Raw genomic sequence first — 21,331 nt, forward strand, 5'->3', positions numbered from 1 at the left:
TGTGGAGCTGCAAACTTATCTCTGCTTAGCTATGTAATGTCCCAGTGACTCCGGAAAGGTTATTCTTGGTGTTTTGATAGACAGAACTAGTCACATTTACCTTGGAAGCCTGTGGTATTGCTCTTACCTGCTTATCTTGTGAATTTTCAGGAGGCTGTTCCCATATGAATACACAATTTGGGCTGTGCTCTTCTGTATCAAATGGGATTCAGCAAACTGGGAAGTTGGGAAAGCTTAGAAAGACAGGAGGCAGCTGCTTGGGGTGTGTCCCTATTGGGCCTTGTTTCTCAGCTGCGTTTTGGATAAGCCTTTAGAAGAGACGCCTGGATACTTAATGAGTGTGTGCTGATCTATATTTATGTAGATATACACTCACATAGTTATGTGTATAAATATCTATAAATTATATATATATATAAATGTATATAAATATAAGGAATTAATCAAATTTAATTTGGTAAAAATTTGAAAAATCTACATTTGAGCAGAAAAAAGTATATGTATTTTTCCTTTTTTTTTTTTTTTATAGGTAACATAGTGTGATCAAATATATATATATTTTCTTTGTAAAATACTATAGACAACCGTGGTTAAATTCTAGATACCCTTGGCTTGTTCTTCCCAAAACTCAATGAGACTGCTCAGATAATACTATTTGTAAATCATGCTGGCGACAGCAGCCAAGAAAAATGACATAGGAGGGGAAATGTCTGCCTGCTAAAAACAGAGTAGTTCCCGATACACAGTTACACAAGAGAAAAGCGTGTCTTAGGGTGCCTAAACAAAGTTTTATCAGGCATCTCTGACTGGCAGAACAGCTGTGAGTATGCAAGACCAGGCTCTGACAGTAAAAGACTGAGGCTTTTGTGTTAGACGTGGTTTACAGACGAGTATTGTGTTAATTCATGGCCTGATGAATTGGATATTTGGAGTTGGATTTCCTTGTAATTCTTTTCTCAGCTGCCACTCTATCCTTGCAGTGTTAAAGGAAAGACATTTAAAATGAGCACTGATACAGAAACTCAACTGAGCAGACTTTTCCAAAATCCCCTGCAAAGTTTTGAACAATGGAAGCTGACTGTCCAGATGCTTCTGGAGACTCCGGAGCCAGCGTTGGATCAGATTGAGGTAACAAACCTGTTACTAAGCTCAGAAACTGATACTTGGTTACCATTTGCCCACTCTCCACCGGCAACTGACTGAGTACAACTGCGAAAAACAACAGCTGGAAGGGCCTTTCCAGTATGATATGAAACTCCATTGCACAGAGTTCAACTATAGTTGTGGCAGAATGTCTTATTTTGTGCCTTCCTTTGGTTAACTGGAGTCATCAACTGAGTACTCTGAAGAGCTATATGTTATTAACAATGGTGATAATGCTGTTTAGCATTGGCTCAAATTCCCTTTGATGAAAATTCTGTGGATTCTGTTAATAATACTGTAGAAATATGGCTATGGGGTTGAAATGATTTCTGCATGTGTCCAGGAAGGCATTTGTTACTTAGTCACCCCTTTACTCTCCAGAATAAATGTGTCTGTGAACAGGGATGGAGTTTGTCCTTGGGATGAGCATTCAAGCTGTCCTTTCTGTTGGTTGTTTAGGCCTCTGCACAGACAACTCTTTCCATAGTACAGCTTTCCTCTATTTCTGTTCACAAAATGGATGCAGCCCCGATGCTTCTAACATTGTCAGGAAGACTTTTCCTTTAACTGGGCACTGTCCAGGTACCTTTTGTTACCCCTTGTCAGCCCAGCATGCTGTTCTTACCTGAGTTTGTCAAACTGCTTTGGTCGTGTGACTTGTGTGACAATAATACAGTTATGTGATTATTATTATTATTACTTGGTTATGATTTTACAGGAAGAATACTTTTTTTTTCTTTAGGCTGCTCTAGCTGAAAGTTCACAGTTCAAAGAAAAGCTGATGACATTACAGCTGAAGAAAGATTTGCTAAACAATATCCTTGGAGAGGAAAAAGCAAAATCCTTCCTGGAGGAAGTAGCCGAAGCTTCAAAGGAGAGAGAAATTCTACACAAAAGTCTACTGCAAAGTAAAAGCAAACTCCAGGTGAGCTTCAAAGCACATATACAGCCTTACCTGGTAACAAAGGTGACAGTTAATCTTTTTCTAAGCCAGTTTCATAGAATCAAATTTAGCATTAATCAGTTGTGCTCAATCTGTTTTCTTAGGCTAATCAAATACACAGACAAAGTTATGGCCTTTTGTGTTTTGTGGCTTAGTATTTGCTCTGAGTATCGGATGGACTAAGGATAAGGCCAACGGAGGTATATGTTGAATGTTTTTTTTCTTCTTTCCCTACCTAGAATTTGATATTGCAGCATAAGGACTTTGATGCTGCTTTTACACCTTTGCAGAAGAAATTATTTGCTATCAAAGCCAAATTAGACCTGGAGAATGAACCACAGCCTAACCTCTTGGGTAAAAAGACACAACTCCAGAGACTCCAGGTACATTACAATAACGCTTGACCATAATATTGCATTGCTTCAGCAAAGGGTTCAGTATGCATTAGAGCCTGCTTAAGGCGTGCAGTGGACCTGGATAGCCGGGAAAAAAGGAGAGAAGAGCAAAACAGGAAGAAAGAGAGGATTTGACTCATTCTCATGACCATGATGAGTTGGGGTGATTCAGATATGCTGTGCCATTTCACCGTTGGTGCAAAGATATCAGTATTTATCTCGTTGTATTGTGTCTCCTCTAGCAGCTTCTCAGCAGCTTGTTTTCTTTGTTATCAACTAGTGACATGTAAGAACATCCCACCATTGCTTTCAGAACAATTTTCTTCTAGACATCGAGCAATTAATATTCTTAATGACAGTGATTGTTCTTCTTTTATTTTTCTAATAATACCCTCACACTCTCAACTGGAAATGCCTTTAGCGAAAGTCTTGTAAAGGGCCTTGCCATGTCTAGCACACTACCCACATGCATTCTGCTTTTTCCACTGCAGATGATCCAAGATGACTTGGCAGAGCTTGCAATTCAAATGGAAGAGGTAGAGAAGCTTGTTCAGTCAAATGCAACGCATAGACATGAAATGAACCAACTTACATCTGACATTCAGGCCCTGAAGAGATCACTGGAGGTAACCTAAGAGTTATTAGTTGCCTGAAAAGTTACCAGTTGTCCCTATTTAAAAGTAAAGTAAAATGATTATTTGAGCATATGAGATCATGTGCTATGAATGACAGATATTTTCATTTCAGGTGAAGAAGCTACTGAATTAGGGGATTGGGCTCCATGCTCTAGAGATCTCTTCCATACCCTACAGTTCTGTGATTCTTATGACTTTGGTAGCTCTTCCAGGATTCTCTGATTGTAGTATGATATCCCTTTGAGCCAGGTGTCCCTCCACACATTGTTGTGTGTTCTTGTTTGTTTTGTTTTTAGCTGTATGAATTGTTTATGGAGTGGACTCATTATTTCTGAGAAAAAGACCCCATAGTTACATGATTACACAGTACCTTAGACTTGTTCACAGATTGCTGTAGCGTGCGATAGAACCAAGCCAACTGTTTGTTCTTGTATAGCTTTGTGATTCTAGTTAACAAGAGAAAAGTGTTGCAATTTTATGAGTATTAGTTTTGACCTGAGATTTTCTGAAGCTTGTAAACATAGCTATAAAATGACCTTCCAAAACAGTCTCAGAGGAAGAGCTTATAAAATAGTTATGCAGGTCACCATGAAATTACTCGTGATAAAATGTTACTCTAATAGACTCTGTGGAATTCTAGTTTCAATCTCAATAATCTCATTCATCCAGTGGAATTTTGCCAAAAAGTAAAATTGTCACAGTGAGTTCTGATTCAGAGAGTATGAAATGTCTTTACTATTTACTGGGGTGTGAAGAAATGATCAGCTGAAACAGAAGGTAACTATTCTCATGCTTAATGCCCCCCCATGTGGTTGAGTTTAGGCCTGCAAGAGTCTGGATGCTAAAAGATAAAGCTTTTTGTATCTTATTAGCAGCAACGTTTTTATTTTCTACCCATGAGATGGTGTGTCGGTAGTCACAGTGTAAGATTCAGTAATTAAAGCGCTTCTTATTTGTGTTTGGGTGCTGGCGTTTTTATCATTTGTAGATGATGATACAGCAGACTGAAGAGCATGTTCAGAAGCACTGGGCGTTTAATGACAAACTGTCTGACCTCCAGCAGTGGATCACTGCAACCACTGAGAAGATTGGCTCCTACCAGGGTGCTGATGTGAAGCAGAGCAATGAGAGCAGGGTGGCAGACCTTGAGGTGAGAATAACATCTTAATACAATATGTTAATTACTCTGCAGCATTTAGACCTTAAGAGACGGGGTTTTATAGCAAGGATTTGTTCCTCCTGAGACACCTTTTGTTTGCTGCTACCTTCCTGCTTGCCCCATGCTGTGTTATATGGATCTAGGTAAAAGACAACAGTGAGAAAAGAGTAAAGAACTGTTGAAATGGGAAAGTGTTATCAAAGGACAAGTTTTAAAATGATAACTGTATTCATGGATACATACGAGCATATTGAACATTACCCTGTTAGCTAACCTTATGCTGTATTTGAAGTAAGCTCTTCCACAGCTTTTGGCTTTTTCCCATGCAGCTGTATTTTGCAGGCTAGATTCACTCTGGTAGGTTGTTTCAGCTGGCAGCCTTTGTTTTCATATGGGAAATCAAGGTATTTCTCAGGAATGCCACAGAAGAGATGCACCAACAGCTTAGGCCCTTTAAGTTTTGCCATCTACTCTTTGATATATGTTGGCTCTTTGCAAGAATCCACAGCATATTTTTTTTCCCGCTAGGTATTTTCTAGCTAGTGCCAACAGAAGCAGCATAGCCTGGACTGAACATGGCCTTCAGTCTGACATAGCCTCTGCTTTACCCAGGATACCTAGAAGTAACTGTAAGGACTGTACGTTTCAGAGATGGCTAGCTGAGTTTCCAGATAAGGAGATCCAGCTGCACCTCGTGGAAGCTCATGGCCAGCTGGTCATGGAGAATTCTTCCCCAGAGGAGACTGCCCATGTTCAGGCAGAGCTGGATCAGCTGAAGGAGTCTTGGAAGTCACTGAAAGAAATGGCAACTGGGTAAGTGTTCATATTTGTCTCTTTATGATGCTCACTCTACCCAGTAATGGGAAAAAAAAAGAAAAAAAATCTTCAATGAAAATATCAGAAATATTAGAACTAGAAAACTGATGCTGCGTTGAAGCACTCCTGTCTTCAATTATTATTATTATTTGTTAAAAAGATATTGGAATTAATGTAATAAGTCACAATAGTGCTATTTCACTAGAGGTGTCCCCCGTAGTTTTGACCAAAATGTGGGCATCTCATCATCAGGTTTCTCACTGTACTGATGTCTACAATTTTGTGTTTTACAGTCTTCTCAAAAGGTGGCAGTTAAGCAGACCGATGGCTGATAAGAACAAAATAGCAGTTGTGGATAGCAGACAAGTGTCTGGACCAGTCTTCCACTGTTTAGATCTCAACCATAAGCAGGTGAGAGAGGAACTTTGAATCTGCCTTTATCTTCACAAGAACAGTTGTATTGGTTCATGTGATACTGTAAGTTATGCACTTGAAGGTAAAGATCTTGCAGTCAGGGCTTCAGAAGAAATATCTGACTTAACAGTAACAGCTTGTATTTGTTGCTGTTGTCCTGTAACCTAGGAGAAGACAGCAGAAGGGCAAAGGGCAAGCAGCCATGTTAAACTCCTGCATGACTTTGAAGAGTGGTTACAAGGAGAAAGCACCAAACTCTCCAAAATTCTTGCAGTGAATTCATCTTCCACAGAGGAAATGAAGGCACGGCACAAAGAACTGGAGGTTAGTTTTCCAGAGGTGAAGATAGAGACAAAGATTGCTATAAGTACAGATTCTTTGAGAATTGAAAAACTAAAGCTAAAAGACTCTTATATTCTCTGTGTTAGGAGACTCCAGAGCTAAAGAGGAACTAGAAAGCTCAGGAAATTAGGACAAGTATTTCACTCCTACCAAGAAAGATGTGCCAGAGTGAGAGTGGTAGAAGTGAAAGGAGAAGCATGGCCTGTAGGTGCCGGAGTGGACAATTATAGCACACTATATCAAATATATTTGTTAAGGTGATTAAAATGTCTACTTGCTATTTGAAACCACTGCTTTGGTTTCATCTGAATGCCACAACAATGGATGCTGGAAGAAATGAAGCAAACAAAAATATCCAAAGCTACAGGGATTCTACAGATGAGTGGACTATTTCAGGCCAAAAGAGCAACTAACCCTATAATACCCAATAGTTTTATTTAATACAACTGTTCATTTAAATGATAGCTTTTATAAAATGAAACCCTCCTGAATTCCAAGTTGCTAGTGACCTTGCTTTGGCTGCAGGAGCTGCAGGCTCACGTGCCTGATGGTCAGCGTCTCTTTGAGGACCTTCTTCGTTTTCATCCTGTCGTTGGAAATTCTGAAGATCTGGAAGACCTGCGTTACCGTTGGATGCTTTACAAATCTAAACTGAAAGAATCCATGAGTTCGCCGGTAGGTGACAGCACTCAATTTGCAGTTGCTGATCTCTGCCATTGCTCTTTTAGGTTGCTGCAAATTGCTAGTCTCAATTCAGCAATACATTTATATTTCATTGAAACCTCCCTTAATAAGAAAAAAACTAAAGACAGAGCAAATGCAACTATATACTTATGAATATAAGTACAAACCTTCTTGTCTTAAAATAAAAGTTATGTACTATTTTTTTCCCTTTATAAACAATGCTCAGAGTATTTCTTTGCAGAGTATTTCAATGTGTGAACCAAATGAGTAAAGAATTTATGTAATGATGCACTGAAGATGGCAGAATATAAAAATATACATATACAAAATATTCCAGGCCATGCTAAAGATATTTCTGTGTTCTTATGTAATTATTGCTTAAAATTTTTCAAGTACTTACATTATCTGTTCAAGATACCTTAACTGTCGGACTAGACTTTCCAGTTAAGCATTCGGTGCTTTCTATATAGAATTAAGGAACTGGAAGTTGAGCACCTAAAGTTTGAAGCCTTTGAAAATATTCTGCTTTGGGAAACCTTCAAAACCAAAGTTTACTTAAAAAACAAAGCTTACTTAAAACACAAATGCTTCAAAGGGCTCAGAAGATAAGCATGACCTCCTCCAATAAAGAGCGTATTTTGAAGTTTTGTTTGCCACTGGTTGTAATAAGTAGTGTTTTGATTATCAAAACGTTGTGTAAGCATAACTGTAGTCAGTAGGTGTCAGTAAAATCAAGGCTATTGCTAGAATTCTTCATCTGATTCAAATAGCTGAGAACCTGAAAACATTTTAAATTTCTATCTAACGTGTGTTAAAAAGCTCATTAAAAATATATCACCTGCCAGTTCACTCTATCCAGATGACCATGAATTTAAAGAAACATCCCCTATGAGGTGAATACTCATTTATAGGTTCCACTGGGATCTTAAATTCATGCTTTTTTTGCCTTTTTTTTTTTTTTTTTTTCTTTAACAGATTACTAAATCTTCAGAAAAACCAGACAGATTCAGAAAGGTAAGAAATTTTCCTGTCATTAAGCTAAAAACTATTTTATCCGGCATTTTGCGGATAATTACTTTGAATTAGACTTTTTAAAGATTCTTGAGATTGTTCTATCATTAAGAGCCTCTCTTTTCTCCTTTATTATTTTTAGCATTTTTTGCTCTTGAGCTGTACTTTGCTATACCCCTATAAGATGAATATCCATATGCTGTGCTATGTGAACTAACCTAAGGAGGCGGTGGAAGGGTTGAAATCTCTCTCAAAAGGATTTAGAGACCAAGTGCCTAAAATAACCTTGAAAATGTGCCTTTTGATTCCTTTAGAAACTTCTGGAAAATTGCTTTGGATCATTCAGCCCATTCCCTGACTAATGCAGAAAAGCAGAGAAAGTAGAGATTTACCTAATGTTATTAGACTAAATCCTTGCTGTAAGAAGCAGAATTTCTCCTGTGATGGAGTTTCTTTTGGAAGCGATGACATAAGAAACAGAAGCAGTAGCCTAGAAGATAAGGACAAGCTTAAAGAAAACAAAATACTGCCAGCTTATTATTTAATCCATGGATTTAATGGTGCCCTTTTCATTAAGTCAGTGAGTGTTTCAGTTCAGATGAACGCTGCTGAACATCCTGTTTTTCTTGTCAGCTCTTGCTTTGTTTGCAGACAATTAGCTTCTACTTTCACTACTATTTCCCTTTCCTCCTATTTTCACAAGGAAAGAAATAAGGCTCTATTTGCTCAACAGAACATAAATTGGACAAACAGCATTTTGCACAAACACATAGTCATCTTAAGATAAATCAAACCCTTGATTTCTTCAGTTGCAAAAAATATCTCTTTAGAATGAGACCAATATTTGAGGGGTACAATACAGTGCACTTCTAGTATGGTCAGAAGTTAAGACTTCCTCTTTCAGATGAGATATTTCTCTAGTGCTCAAATGGTGTAGCATCTCCCATATTTTTCCCCAGTGAAGTACTGATCTATCCGCGGTAGTTCTCATATGCCTCCTTCATAGTTTTGGCCCGATTTGGCTCAAGAAGTCTGACTCAGCATAAGTTGTTTAGTATTGCTAAGATGAAAAGATCAAAAGAATTTATCAAGTTGGGAAAAAAATCCAACATTTTACTACTTGGTGCTGTGGCAGCCAAATGTTTAACTGTGCTGCTTTCTGATAGGGATGGCCTAAAGGAATAGTTCAGAAGACTGACTGAGAAATTCAGTTGGATAGAGTTTTTTTTGTGTAGAGTGGGAACAAAGAATTTTTTATATATATAAAATATATATGTTCATATATATAAAATAAAAGCTTGAAGCATCACCTTCTGACATCCTCACTGAGGAATTAGGTATCAATTATTAATTCATCTGTCTCTTGTGGCTCAGGGTACATGGCATTTATTCCTCAATTTCTCTAAAAGAGACTGATGTCTTCTGTTGATCTTCAAGGAAACTGCAATAATGTATTGGCAGGCAGCAAACGTTTGTCAATTAGGCCTATAGCAAGTGCACAAAAAAGCATTCTCTGAGTCTTTAATAGCTACTGAACATAAAGAGAACACTTTGGTGTGGGAAGAACTGAAATTCTTCATATGAAGAAAGAAAATGGTTTCCATTGCACCAAGAAGTTATCTGTAGTTTCCTCACAGCCAGTATAAATGTCATGACCTACACCTTGCTCACTGAAGTGAGATTCTGCCTACTTCAGAGTTTTCAGCCTCTATGTATACCATGCCTGTAGTCAGAATTCAAGTAACATAAGTGAGGTGTCTTTTTGTCATTCATGCTGGGGCTTTCATCAGGATGTGAGCATAAGTTGGTTGAGCACACTTGAAATGGAAAACAGCGTTGGTCCATCATGGGTGCATTGCTGTTCAGGCTGAGAGGAAAAGCAAACCAACTATAGAATTAGAAGCTGTGGAGTTGTAAATTCAGATTCCATATTTAATGTGTGGTTAGAAGTGAAAGAAAGACTAGACAAAATATTTTTGTATGTTTTGAACAACATTTCAAAACCACGGTGAATAAAACACTCAAAGTGGCTGATCTTGGGATGTGTACATGGTGCACATGGTTGGAGCATCATCACTGTACTTGCTACATTCAGTGGTTTGCATGCAGTGGGAGGTTTGTGGATCCCTGCTTCGGGACCAGGTTACCTGTAACTTCTCAGCTCCTCCATGTTTCTGGGTCACACAGAATCTGCAGAGGTGGCAAATTTTTAGGCATTTTGGTCTGATTTCTGCTTCTTCAACATGAGGTCCCTAGTGGATCTGCTTTCTCTCATGTTTGAGTCATAAATATGTTGCAGCCACAGCAGATCAACCTTGAAAATGGGAGAACGCAGCTGCAGGCAGTCTCAGTCCATTGCATTTTGTTTTTATTCCATTTCTAGCCTGCATTTCCCAGTGTTGGCCAGAGTAGAGCCTACTCCACATTGATTAATATGCTTTATTCTGATCATTCATCCTTCACTGAGGACATTCCTTTAGCCACTGGTGCCATTAGGAACATTATGGGGCTAATGATTCTGAAGTGAGCAGCTTCCTGTTGATTAACAAAAAACAGTTGCAGGAAATTGCACTGGCTACAGTGAATTTTTAGCAGGTGCCAGCGACAGGGCAATGTTGATGGATATTTCTGCAGGGCACCTAACACATTCAAGGATGCACTTGAGCAAAAGCTCAGTAATAAGTATGATGGAAGTTACATTCAAACACTGGTTTTCAGCTAACTATAAATAGTCCAGGAGCATTCTTAGCATAAATAGGAAGTCAGAAGCTCATTATTTACAGTCTACGTAGCACTGTTTGAATTATTTTTTCAAATGCTCAGAGTAATTATACTTTCTTGCTATACAAAAATGATTCTGGCTTTATTGTTTGTACAAACAAAATTAGCATTCATTACATCAGTGGTCAGCTAATTGCTTCTTTTGAGATTCTGCTAAGAATAATCTCCTATAACACAGGGACAGAAGGAGCGTGTAATTTAATCTTATTTAGAAACATAATTGATCTGGAGTCAATCACATTAGTGCAGCCATTCAAGAAGCTCTGTAGAGCAGGAGCTGCCACAGCGTGCCAGGAAGAAAGCAGTTCTGCTTTGTCTAAGCACAGAGGCAACAAGAATTCTTCAAGTCAGAAAGCTGTGTTACAGAATGCACAACATATCTGTGTTAGTGGCGCATTTATTTTCCTGAAATCCTGCTGGTGTATCACACAGGGACTTCCTCATTTGTCTCTTACCTGGTTCTGCCATTTCTGTGTTTTGCTGATACTCTCCCTCCAAAGTGATGCTGTTTCAAGATGGAGGAGATATCTTGCTTCTCAGGACATGCTGTCCTTGCCTGCTGTTAACATCTCAGATATACTGACTAAAGACATCCAGTTTACTAGCTTCCAGTGGCTCTTCTGGGTGAAGTTTTCTAGTATTGCTTTTAAATACAAAATGTTTGGATATGTTATATTTCTTATGAGTGTATTTAAAACCAGTGACGTGTTTTTATTTATTCACATTTCCCTTCATGATTTGTTTGACGTAAATCATTGTTAAAGTACTCAGCTGCTTCTGTTGAACCACTGCTCGCCATTTTCTAAGATGTTTGTATGTCACATTTAAAATTCTGACTGTATGTATGTGCTACATAGACACAGACAGGCACATTGCCAATAGATGTATCATATAGCTTAGTTAGTAATCACTAAGAATCAGTTGAGCACCTGAGGCATCTATTTAGCTGATTTTAAAAGCAGTTACCTTAGCTGAGATTTTTAACAGCAAGCTAAAAGCCTTTATTTAAATATCTTTTAAATAACATTGTTCTATGGTAGATTTTTATCAGGGATTGAAATCAAAGTAAAGAACTGCCAGCCTTTGATACTGACTGGATTTCCAGAGTACAGATTTGAATAATACTGATCCTTAAAGCTTCTTGTTCTGAAACTCTTGTGAATACTTCACTTGTGATGTTTAAGGGGAAAATGTAACTCACTCCACTGCTGTTGTGTGTGAAGAAATCCTACAAAATTACTTTTCTGGTAGTTTGTTCTTCCATATTCTTATTACATTGAACTTTTTAGTGACCCGTCCTACCTTCTGCCTTACCAGTGTTCCACAGTGCTTTCTAGCTTTTATCCCAAATCAAGCACTTCATGGATAAAGAGGAATCAGTTTCCACTTCAGATCATGTGCTGAAGGTGGGGGAAAAGGGGACTTTTTGTGCTTCTCTGAAAAATTACAGAGGAGTGCTGCTTTAAAGGATCAGGCCGTAGCTCTTGTCCTGTGGCACGCTTATCCTAAAAGCTTGTCGTGTTGTTTATGCACGCAGAAGCTAACCTTTATAAATCCGTTTGTGTCACAGTAGCATATGGCACAGTGCTTAGTTTTAAGCGACTTTGCAGCAGAAAATCTGAAATATCCGCCATATGTGGCTGCTGTAACCTCAGATACAAACTGCTGGCTTTTCCATGTTTTCCATTTCTTTTAAATCAACCCTTCATCAAAGATTCTAGTTCATCAGTCTGGCTGCGTTGAGGTACTCCAGGATCTCCCTAAGGGAGAAAACAAAGCTTGCAATTTGCCTGTACACTTATTTACGTATATACATTTATCCTTTTTAAAATTTAAAAGAACATTAAGGTTGCAAAGCCAAGCCATCTGAAGATAGAAAATGTCAGAGCTAAAATTGCTTGTGAGACCTCAGTTAACCTCCTTTCAGCATGTAGATTCTTCTAGCCTTCTATTAGATGGAGAAAGGTGAGTGCAGGACTCAGACAGATCCCAGCCATCTTCTTTGTACTTAGGCAAGTGTGGTTCTGGGCCAAGTGGCTTGCTGTCCTTTTGCAGAAGCCAGAAAACCTCTGATCAGTGGTGTCCTACTCCTAGTTTCTGCTTTGGTGTATAAGAATGAGCCATAGCTTTGTCCCATGGCATGCTGGTTCTCGGCTTTGTTGGGTCAGTGGCATCCAGCTCCCCCAGTTAGGACATCAGCAAGTAAAAAATTCCTTCTCTCTTGAAAATACCAACTGTGATTTGCAATATGTTGTGCATCTGAGAGGGATGCTCATGGCTCCTTCCTGAGAACTACTGAGGAGTTTCAAGCAGTCTCACGTAGAGGTAAAAGTCCAACTTGCTTTGTTTTGTGAGAGCAGCCTCTGCTCCCGCAGGAGCTGGTCTCATCCAATTGTCAGTGTGTGGCCTCTGTAAGCAGCTGAATTAGTTTCTAGTGGCATTTCAAGTGGCAGAAACCCATGGCCTCTCAGAGGCAAAATATTACTGATAAAGGCAACAGCTTGACCAAAAAAAGGTAATGGTACATGACAATTGCATACTTCTGTTTAGAAGAATGGTAAATAAACTGTTTTTACTGCCTGCTTGGCAGCTTGATTTTTTTCTCAGAGGAAAAATGAAGTAGTAAAATTCACACCCATGTGAGTGATCCCTTCCAAGGTCCCTTCCAAGAGCTTTTCCTCTCTCTTGCTGTAGTCTAAGCCCATTATGTTATGATTTTCCCACTGGGGAGATCCAGGCCTGGATTCATCCTGTCTAAGCATTTAACTCAAGAGTTTTCATGAATCATGAATAGTGTAGAGAGTACAGCTGGGGATAGACCTTCCACAAGTAAGAACTAGAGGTTAGGTTTAAGGCTAGCTTCTTCATGCCACCGTTAGTTGACCCGTGGAACTCCTTGCTAGAGGATGCTGAGAACTATGCATAAACTGAGGTTTGCGTAGATTCAAGGGGAAAGTAGATAAGTACAAAGAAGAAAGATATACTGAATGTTAGATAGACAAGCTGCATCAGACTGAAGATATGCTCAAAGCTGGAAGCAGCTGCAGGCTGAGAATATTAAGGAGTGGTTCCCCTTCTGCATGGGAAGAGTGGGAGTTTCCAGACATCAGTGTTCCTCCTGGGATAGTCTGTCAGTGAAATGCTCTAAGATGAATTAATCCAAATGCATTCCTTTTTCTCTGCTGATTCACTGATTCAGAGGTACAGGTAAGACTTCTGTCAGACATAATGGTGACATTCATAAACATCAAAAAACCCGTTAATGAGAATGATGTAAGATGCTGTATTCCTCTGCTTCCTCATATAGTTAGATTAACAATTTTCCACACATCCAGAAATGTGGTCAACAGCAAAACCAGGGGGTGCACTGATTTTTTTAGCAAAGCACTTCAACAAAATATACAGGAATGGTAGGTAGTGAGTCCTAAAGTGCTTTTCTCCTGTTCCCTGCCCAAGTGATTTTCACAGTGCATTGGGTAAGGAGTTACTAACTGCAAACAGATTTAAGCAACCAGCGACTCCTAGGTCTAAACCAATGCTTGTCACTCAAACTCCCCCCAACATGAATCAAGTACAAATATGAATGTTCACAGCCAATATAGTTCATTTGGTAACAAGTGTGCATTTAGCATTACACAAAACTCAGCTGTCTACCTCTTGACAATCCATGCTTCTCATGCTTCTTGAAGGGACAAAGAGTAGTGAACAGGCATTTATCCTTGATGGTGAACTTTAAATGTATATTTTCATTTTAAATATCGACCTTATTCCTTTTCTGCACGCGTTTCAAAAATGTCTCTGACACTTTGGCTCAATACACAAGTATTCCAACTGTTATTCTAAGATGGTGGAAATTAAAGTCTGTTGACTTCGGTGGAGCATTGCCAGTTTTCCTCAGAGGAGGATCCGGTTTCAGGATATTTTGTGAAGCCTGGATCTGACACACACTGCAGACACCGTGGGTGCTGGGTAGTAGCTGTACTGGTGCCAATAGCTGCAGTGATTGGAAAAAAGGGAATTCCACTCTGTAGCGAGGTTTGTGGTTCCCACCTTTGATCTCTCGTGGAAATGGAATGTACAAACTGTCTTTTGCAAAGGTGGGAACCATGTCAGACGGTCCTTTTCTAACCCAGAATGATGTGCTAAATTGTTGGGAGTGTGGTCCTGGCTCCCAGTACACTTGTACAGCCTTGATCACTCCTGGCCCAGTGCAGCAGAGGTTTTAACCTTGGCCTCAGGCATTCCCTTTTGGTCTGTATTCACAGGTCACCGCAGCCTGAAAGTATCTCTCTTGTAGTACAGAAAAAATATCTTGATGTAGCCTTAGTAAAATTGGCGTGCTTCTTTGTTTATACGTGTGAGAGGGCCCAAAACTTCCATGCTTTTTCAGCTGTATCATCTCACCTATTTTCTACCCTTAAACTGTTGCACCTCTAGCAGTGCTAGCACATACACACACAAAATCCTGTCACCAATGGTTCCAATCAACTCAAAGCAACAAAGTTAATGTAGGATTTAAGTCCACAAGACTAGCAGAACTTGGACATGAAGTAATGAATTCATTTGTAAGGGTATCACTTGAACTCTATGAATAAGTAGTTCTCTATCCAGACTTTAGTTGTCTCTCTGCATAATCCTGCTGCAAACACTGTAGTTATTGGTAAATCTCCCATGGATTTCAGTGTGTGCATGTTGGGGCCCTCATATAATAAGGACTTATCATTGCAAATTTGCTGAAAGCGCCAAACTCTCACAGCTCTTGTGTGCCTCATCTTCCATCCTGCAGAGATATCATAATACTGCGGTTGTGATACGAGAGTCATTTCCATGACAACAAATGGAATCAAAAATGTATGATTCTGACCTTGCTGTGTGGTCAAACAAAACAGAGAAGCTGGGCAGCAAAGGCAAAAGTTCATCAAACACAAATGCCTATAGCCCCAGCAAGGAAGCAGGAGAGAAGCAGCAGATAACAAAATATTTATCCTTCTCTGAAATTCTACTCCCAAGCATAATTTCCTCCACAGATTATTTTAATGCTAGGATCTGCTGTTGTTAGCCTGAGCATCTTACCCTATGGAAAGCTCCAAAGAGAGCAAACAATAGCTTGTTGACAAGGCCATTTCTAATTCATTCTTTCTGGAGAATAAGCTTTAGAACGTAGTACCTTCGAAAGGTACTACTATGGGCTCCTTCCCATAGATCTGAAAACAATGCACTTGATGAACAGAATTTGAATCTCATCTTATTTCTTAAGAGTTGCATTAATAGCCTTTACTATTAGGTGATCAGTGATCTGCTCTGAATGAAATGTTGATTCAGTATTGATTTGGGGTAGTAACAACGTGCTTGACATTGGCAGTGTGGTCACAATGGGAAACCAAAGACAAACCTGAGTGACCAAAGGACACCTGCTTCCTGGGTTATGACAGGAAAACACAACTGGGAAAGTCCGCTATTTCCTACCAGCTCATAGGCAGGAAGATCGGTGTTGCAGCTGATTTAGGTAACTTTCAAATTAAACACTGAAGGATGTATAGCTGTAAAGCATGTTTTAGGTGGTGCTACAAAGTCTAGCAGTCCTTGTCACAACTGAGTGTCAGAGACAGATGGACTTCTAATTCCCATCTGGAGTTTGCAAGGAACATCCTGTGACTCTCAGCCATAATGAACTGTTGAGCAGATAATTGCATGTTAGGATCCTTGCTTTTAATAACATCAGCATTAAACCCTATTATGTCTTAGTGGTAGAAGAAGGAATGTGGTTTGAATTGTCTCAGTGCAGAGGTAACTCCAATCTGATCTTCCACCACCAGAACTACACTCATTAATAAGTAGAAACAATCCTGTCCGTGTCTTCTGGTATTTGACAAAGGCCTTTTTCCTTATAGATGGCACACTATAATAAATGTATGTCATACTGCTGCATATCATGGATGTAATGGAGAATTAAAAACAAGTGAAAATAGGAGCTATCAGTGACAATAGACAGTAAGCACAGTTGACTCCTCTGATGCAGCCAGGGTGTTGAAGCTTTGGTTTGGGGGGTAAATGCCAGCTGCAACCAAGAAAGTTCCCAAGGGTGCTTAACATCAGAGTGCCTCTTGCACCTAAACACACACATAGCCTTCTGACAGTGCCAATGTCCAGGGATGGGAGCTTTCATTAAAGCTGAGATACTGCAAGGTGAAACGACAGACCAAGCAGCTGTTGCTTTGCTGTCCCTACATCTGCCCAGTGTCATAACCAAATCTCATCAGCCCTCTGAAATAATGAAAGCATACCCACTACAGCAGGAGGAGGTTTTCACAGAACAACTGTCACGTCTGTAACTGCAGCTATGTATTTGCCTTCATAATTAATTCTGTAAACATTTATATAGCGCAACAGGCGACTGGGAAATTTAGAAAGCAGTAGAAGGGACCCTTAAAAATTAAGAGAGAGCAACTACTTTCCTCCACCATCATTCTGCTGCTTATCTTCTCTGCTGATATTTCTCATGGACTGTTCATGATTTAGTGGGACAAAGGCACTGCCTGTTAAACCATACATCCAGCCAGAAATCCTCATTCTGTTGAAGTGCCAACACCCCTGTGGCTTTAACACAACCCAAGCTCATCTGAGTTAACTTCCTTCTGTGGAACACGTGGATCTCACTTCAGTGGATATTCTGAGTGGATATTCATGATGTAGGTTGATACCTACTGCTGTAGCAGCATTAAGCATTAATTCTGCCTTCTGAGTATAAATCCATGTTTGATGAAATTAAAAATGGATTACTGAGCCCTGTTTTTCTGGAGGCCTTTACAGATTGCTGGTATTTAATGAAGTTTGCACAGTTCAGTCCACTGGCAGGAAATATTCAGGAATGCTTTCAGTGAAAATGTCACTTAATTAATGTTTCCTGATTTTTCTTTAGCTTCGAATATGTTCTCTCCTGTTTGTGCTCATTCAGATTGGATTCATGAGGTTAAGAGAGCTGCTCTGAGTTTGCACCAGCACAAAGAGAAGTAACATGATTTCTGTGTACCTCTTCTGGGGCTACTCAGCAATAAATGTGACTTTAATGTCCTTCCCGGGGCCAGTCTATTGTTTTCTCTCATTCTTTCACATCTGATGAATGTGTAAGAGGAACTGAGGCAACTGCAGTACAGGGCCCTTTTTCTTGCCACCAAACTCTTCTCCCCCAAGTCAGGATTCAAGGAGCACATGGCAGCTGAAGAGAGGATAACCAGCTGCACATGCTGCAAATGAGGCTCCATCTGCTGTCAGAGAACAGAAGACTGGGTCCCCTCTTCTAGGAACCAGCACCCATATTTTACTGATATGAGATACTGGTGATGACCTGCTGTTCCTTATGCTGACTGTGAGCAGACCACTTGACAGCTTTGGTGTAAGCATTTGTAACCTCCACTTTCTGATTTGGAAAAGGACTTGGAGGTGATCATTTTCTTCTCTTAGAAAAGTCAGCAGTTTTCCTGCTAGAACAGAATTTTCAGCAGTAAATTCTTTAAAATAGCGACATAGTCAGTAAAAGAAATGGTTTAAGCACCAATGTCAATCAGCTGTAGCTAAGAACCCAGGTTAGACACTAAGATCTGTTTTGTTGTGGGCAGTGTGGCTTGTTCTTCCCCTCTCCCATGCAGTTTGATGTGCTTGACATGTACCTCCTCAGTTCTTTATTTTTCTGAGTTGCTCTTTGATTTGTGTCTTTCAGAAGCGCTCTGGAGGCATGTGCTCTTTCTTGCATCGAGTATGGAGGGCATCACTACCATTGCAACTGCTCCTCTTGTTCCTCCTGCTCCTGGCCTTCCTCCTGCCCCTGGCAGAGAAGACGCACAGCTGCTCGCTGGCCAACAACTTTGCTCGGTCCTTCAACCTGATGCTGAGATACAAGGGCCCACCACCAACATAAGTACTTGGCACTGCAAGAGGTGACTCACAGAAGTACAGACTCATTTTTTTTAATAATTGCAAGTATTGTAGATTTTTGAGTTCTAACAAGGCTGTTTTATCAACTGGATATATATATATAAAAAAAAAAAAGCATCATAAAAATAGTCCACATTGTTCAAGCGTACGAGCAAAATTAATATTTTTTACAATATTTTGTTATTATATTTATAATGTGTATATAAAGATTGTGTATGAGTGTGTCTATATATATATATATAAATATATATATATATATAAATGGACATCTGTGGTCATACTCACATCCACCATCCACTCATCCACTGTTTGGGGGCAATCCTGCAGTGTTTCTCTTTCTACCATCTTTCAACAAGGACCACTGAATGATGGCTTTGCTGTTGTTATTTTGGGAGATTTCTGAAACCAGCTTTTTGTTTTTTACAAAAGAGTCAGCACGCGTGCAAAGATCTGGGCAAGCACCAGATTACAAATAGGAGAGCGAGCAGAGTCAAACCATTTACAGAGGCTGACATTTAGCCGAGGAAAAATGGGACAATTCTATTTAAAATCTCGATCTGTTTTTTTCAGTATCCAGATGCAGATATTGCAGAAGGTAATAGAAACTTTTCCACTGACTTCAATAGGTGTGGGGGTGGCCCTTCTCTTGTTCTCATTTTTTTACAAATTACTGTGTTCTCCAACCCACCTGAATCAGGAGAGGTAGAATACAGTAGGAGGAAAGCTGGGATTTAAAAAAAAAAAGACTTTTTATGGTGCATTTCTGCAGAGAACCACTAAAATAAGGTCATAATTTTCTGAACAAATTCCTGAGCACTGAACAAAACCTTATATCAGTGCTTTTGTCTCCAAAAAACAATAACGAGGGCGGGGGGGAGGGTTGTTGTTTTTTTGTTTTGTTTTGTTTTACCTTGTACAGAAGCATTTAGGAATGGATCCTAAAGCCTGAACAGTGTGATACAGCCTGCCTCAATGTCAGCATTGCAAAAGTCAGAAGTACTTTCATAATACCATCCTGGAAACAAGATTCATTCCTAGGGTGTTTTTACGTAATGGTTTGTTAAACTGGTGTAAACTTAATATGTCAAAACATAGATTTCTCTATACTCTAAATGCTTGAGATGATGTCAATTAGCCATTTATTTTCCTAGTTTTATGCCTGATCTATAGATTTTTTAAATGTACATTTTAACATAGTGTTTTAATGTAAAAGCAAACCTCAGCTTCACTGTGATGAAACCATTCTTGATGGTGTTTTACCTCATTGATGCACTAATTCCCGAGAGAAAAGGAAATTCTAAATTTCTAATTTATTTTTTTTTATCCTTTTTCTGAGAGCTGCATCTTTATTTCATTGTATTTGAGCCTCAGTGGTAACCCTGAGAAAAATAAATACAAGAAAAAGAGAAAAAATTAACATAAGAAACAGTTATTTTCCCACCCTGGCTTTCTTGATGGAGAAGCTTGTCTTGTCAGAACCAGCAGGTGGTATTTGGTGTTTTCCAAATAAGCTTCCAAATAATATTGAATCTTGTACAGGTACATTATTTAGCAGCTGAGGAGCTAAAGAAGGAAGTCATTTTTCTTTAACAAAACCACGAAAGTTTTTGCTAAACTTAAAGAATTAAATAAAAATCATCAAAATGTGACTATGACAGCAAGCAGCTCGTAGGCATGGAGTGAAGGAGAAAAAGCAAATGCGAAGAATAGATAAAGACAGAGAAGGAGGAATCCACAGATTTATAAATCCTATGAAAGTCTCTTGAAAAATAGTAAGAATTAGGCTCTAAGTAGGAAAACTCTGAATGCTTTTGATTCCCTCTCCCTGATAAAGAACTGAAACAATCACATGTTAAACACCTTTTCTTCAGTAGGAGTTGTCAACAGGGCCTTTCCTCAGTGTTCTGGGGAGACTCTTCTGCCATCAGCACTCTTTTGCTGCTTCCCCACAGTGCTTCCAACTGCCCTGCTTTTTCTAGAGCTGTGTAAAAATGTCACATTTCTGCAAAGAGAGAAAATGAGTATATAACAAAGAGAAAAGATAGCAAGAAAGATATTCGAGTAGCATGCAAGGGGAATGCGAGAAGGACCTGAACTGGTGCAAGTGTCAGGAGGCAACAGGAGACATGCAGAGTGTGGACTAAAAGCAGGGAGGATAGGATCAATGCTGTGTTCTGAGTGATAACTAAAGGCATTCTGATCTAAGCAGAGAGTGAGGAAAAGCTGAGTCTGTGATTTCTTCCATGGAGGAGCCAGATGGAGAAGAGCTATAAGTCATCAGAGTGGAGTGAATGAATTCCTTCTTTGCAAACGTTCCTTCTGGAGGCGGAGGACATGCCTCCTTCTCTCCCCTCATTAGCTGTTCAAGCATCATGCACATTCCTGCAATGCTTCTCTAAAAATTGCTGCCAGCCCCAGGGGAAGAACCCTGTAGCTCCACAGCAAGGAGCTAATCATCATCCACATCTCCATTTCAAATTAAACGCTTTGACAAAAGAGAAGTGTGGGGGAAGCGGGGCAGTAACAGAACCTGCACTATGTGGTTCTGTGTATATATTGCCTCCTCATTTTTTTTTTTAATTATTTTTTTATTTTTTTTTCTTTCCATGTGATGAAAGTAGAAGCGATGAAAAAGAAATTAAAAATAATGAGGAAAAGTATTGCTACAGAGAAAACCAGCAGGGAGACAGACAAGTTTCCTACTGAGAAAGTTCAAACTCTCACATCAGAGTTCTTTTCACCCTGCCTATAAAGCCCTCAGCTCATGGATCTCTGACATCTGTATGTTACTGAGATGTTTTCTAACTCAGCTTCAGATTGGGGCCACTGTCTTAAAATATCCTTTACCAAAATCTGGGATGTACAAAGCAGATAAGCATCCATACCTGAATGCTTGCACTACTTTAGCACAGATCTAGCCAGTCAGAGAGTGCCAAAGCCCTATAAGATAGAGATTATGGTCAAATTTACAAACTGTCTGTGCATCTGGCTTAGGCCTCATAGCCCACACTGTGTGTAGACACTCAGCCTGTTCACAGGGATTTCTCATGTTTCTGTCCAAGCTCTCTTGCCCGCC

At 39.5% G+C, this 21,331-nt stretch overlaps 1 protein-coding gene across 3 annotated transcripts in view; it reads left to right on the forward strand.

Annotated features, from left to right (window-relative positions):
* The window catches only part of SYNE3 (spectrin repeat containing nuclear envelope family member 3), a 48,472-nt gene extending 30,080 nt beyond the window's left edge, over window positions 1-18,392 (forward strand). Inside the window, exons 8-18 of one of the 3 annotated variants that reach the window (XM_072338380.1) lie at window positions 981-1,128; window positions 1,886-2,068; window positions 2,326-2,469; window positions 2,973-3,107; window positions 4,105-4,266; window positions 4,925-5,088; window positions 5,385-5,502; window positions 5,674-5,829; window positions 6,373-6,522; window positions 7,507-7,545; window positions 18,041-18,392. In XM_072338380.1, coding sequence (XP_072194481.1) covers window positions 981-1,128; window positions 1,886-2,068; window positions 2,326-2,469; window positions 2,973-3,107; window positions 4,105-4,266; window positions 4,925-5,088; window positions 5,385-5,502; window positions 5,674-5,829; window positions 6,373-6,522; window positions 7,507-7,545; window positions 18,041-18,238 — 1,597 coding nt within the window. In that variant the 3' untranslated portion in view covers window positions 18,239-18,392. Of the gene's footprint in view, window positions 1-980; window positions 1,129-1,885; window positions 2,069-2,325; window positions 2,470-2,972; window positions 3,108-4,104; window positions 4,267-4,803; window positions 5,089-5,384; window positions 5,503-5,673; window positions 5,830-6,372; window positions 6,523-7,506; window positions 7,546-18,040 lie in introns of those variants that run through there. The other 2 variants (XM_072338381.1, XM_072338382.1) reach the window with 2 other exon arrangements.
* Window positions 18,393-21,331: the final 2,939 nt, after the last annotated feature.

The sequence above is a fragment of the Excalfactoria chinensis genome, chromosome 5 (genome assembly GCF_039878825.1).
Source record: "Excalfactoria chinensis isolate bCotChi1 chromosome 5, bCotChi1.hap2, whole genome shotgun sequence".
NCBI classification, from domain to species: domain Eukaryota; kingdom Metazoa; phylum Chordata; class Aves; order Galliformes; family Phasianidae; genus Excalfactoria; species Excalfactoria chinensis.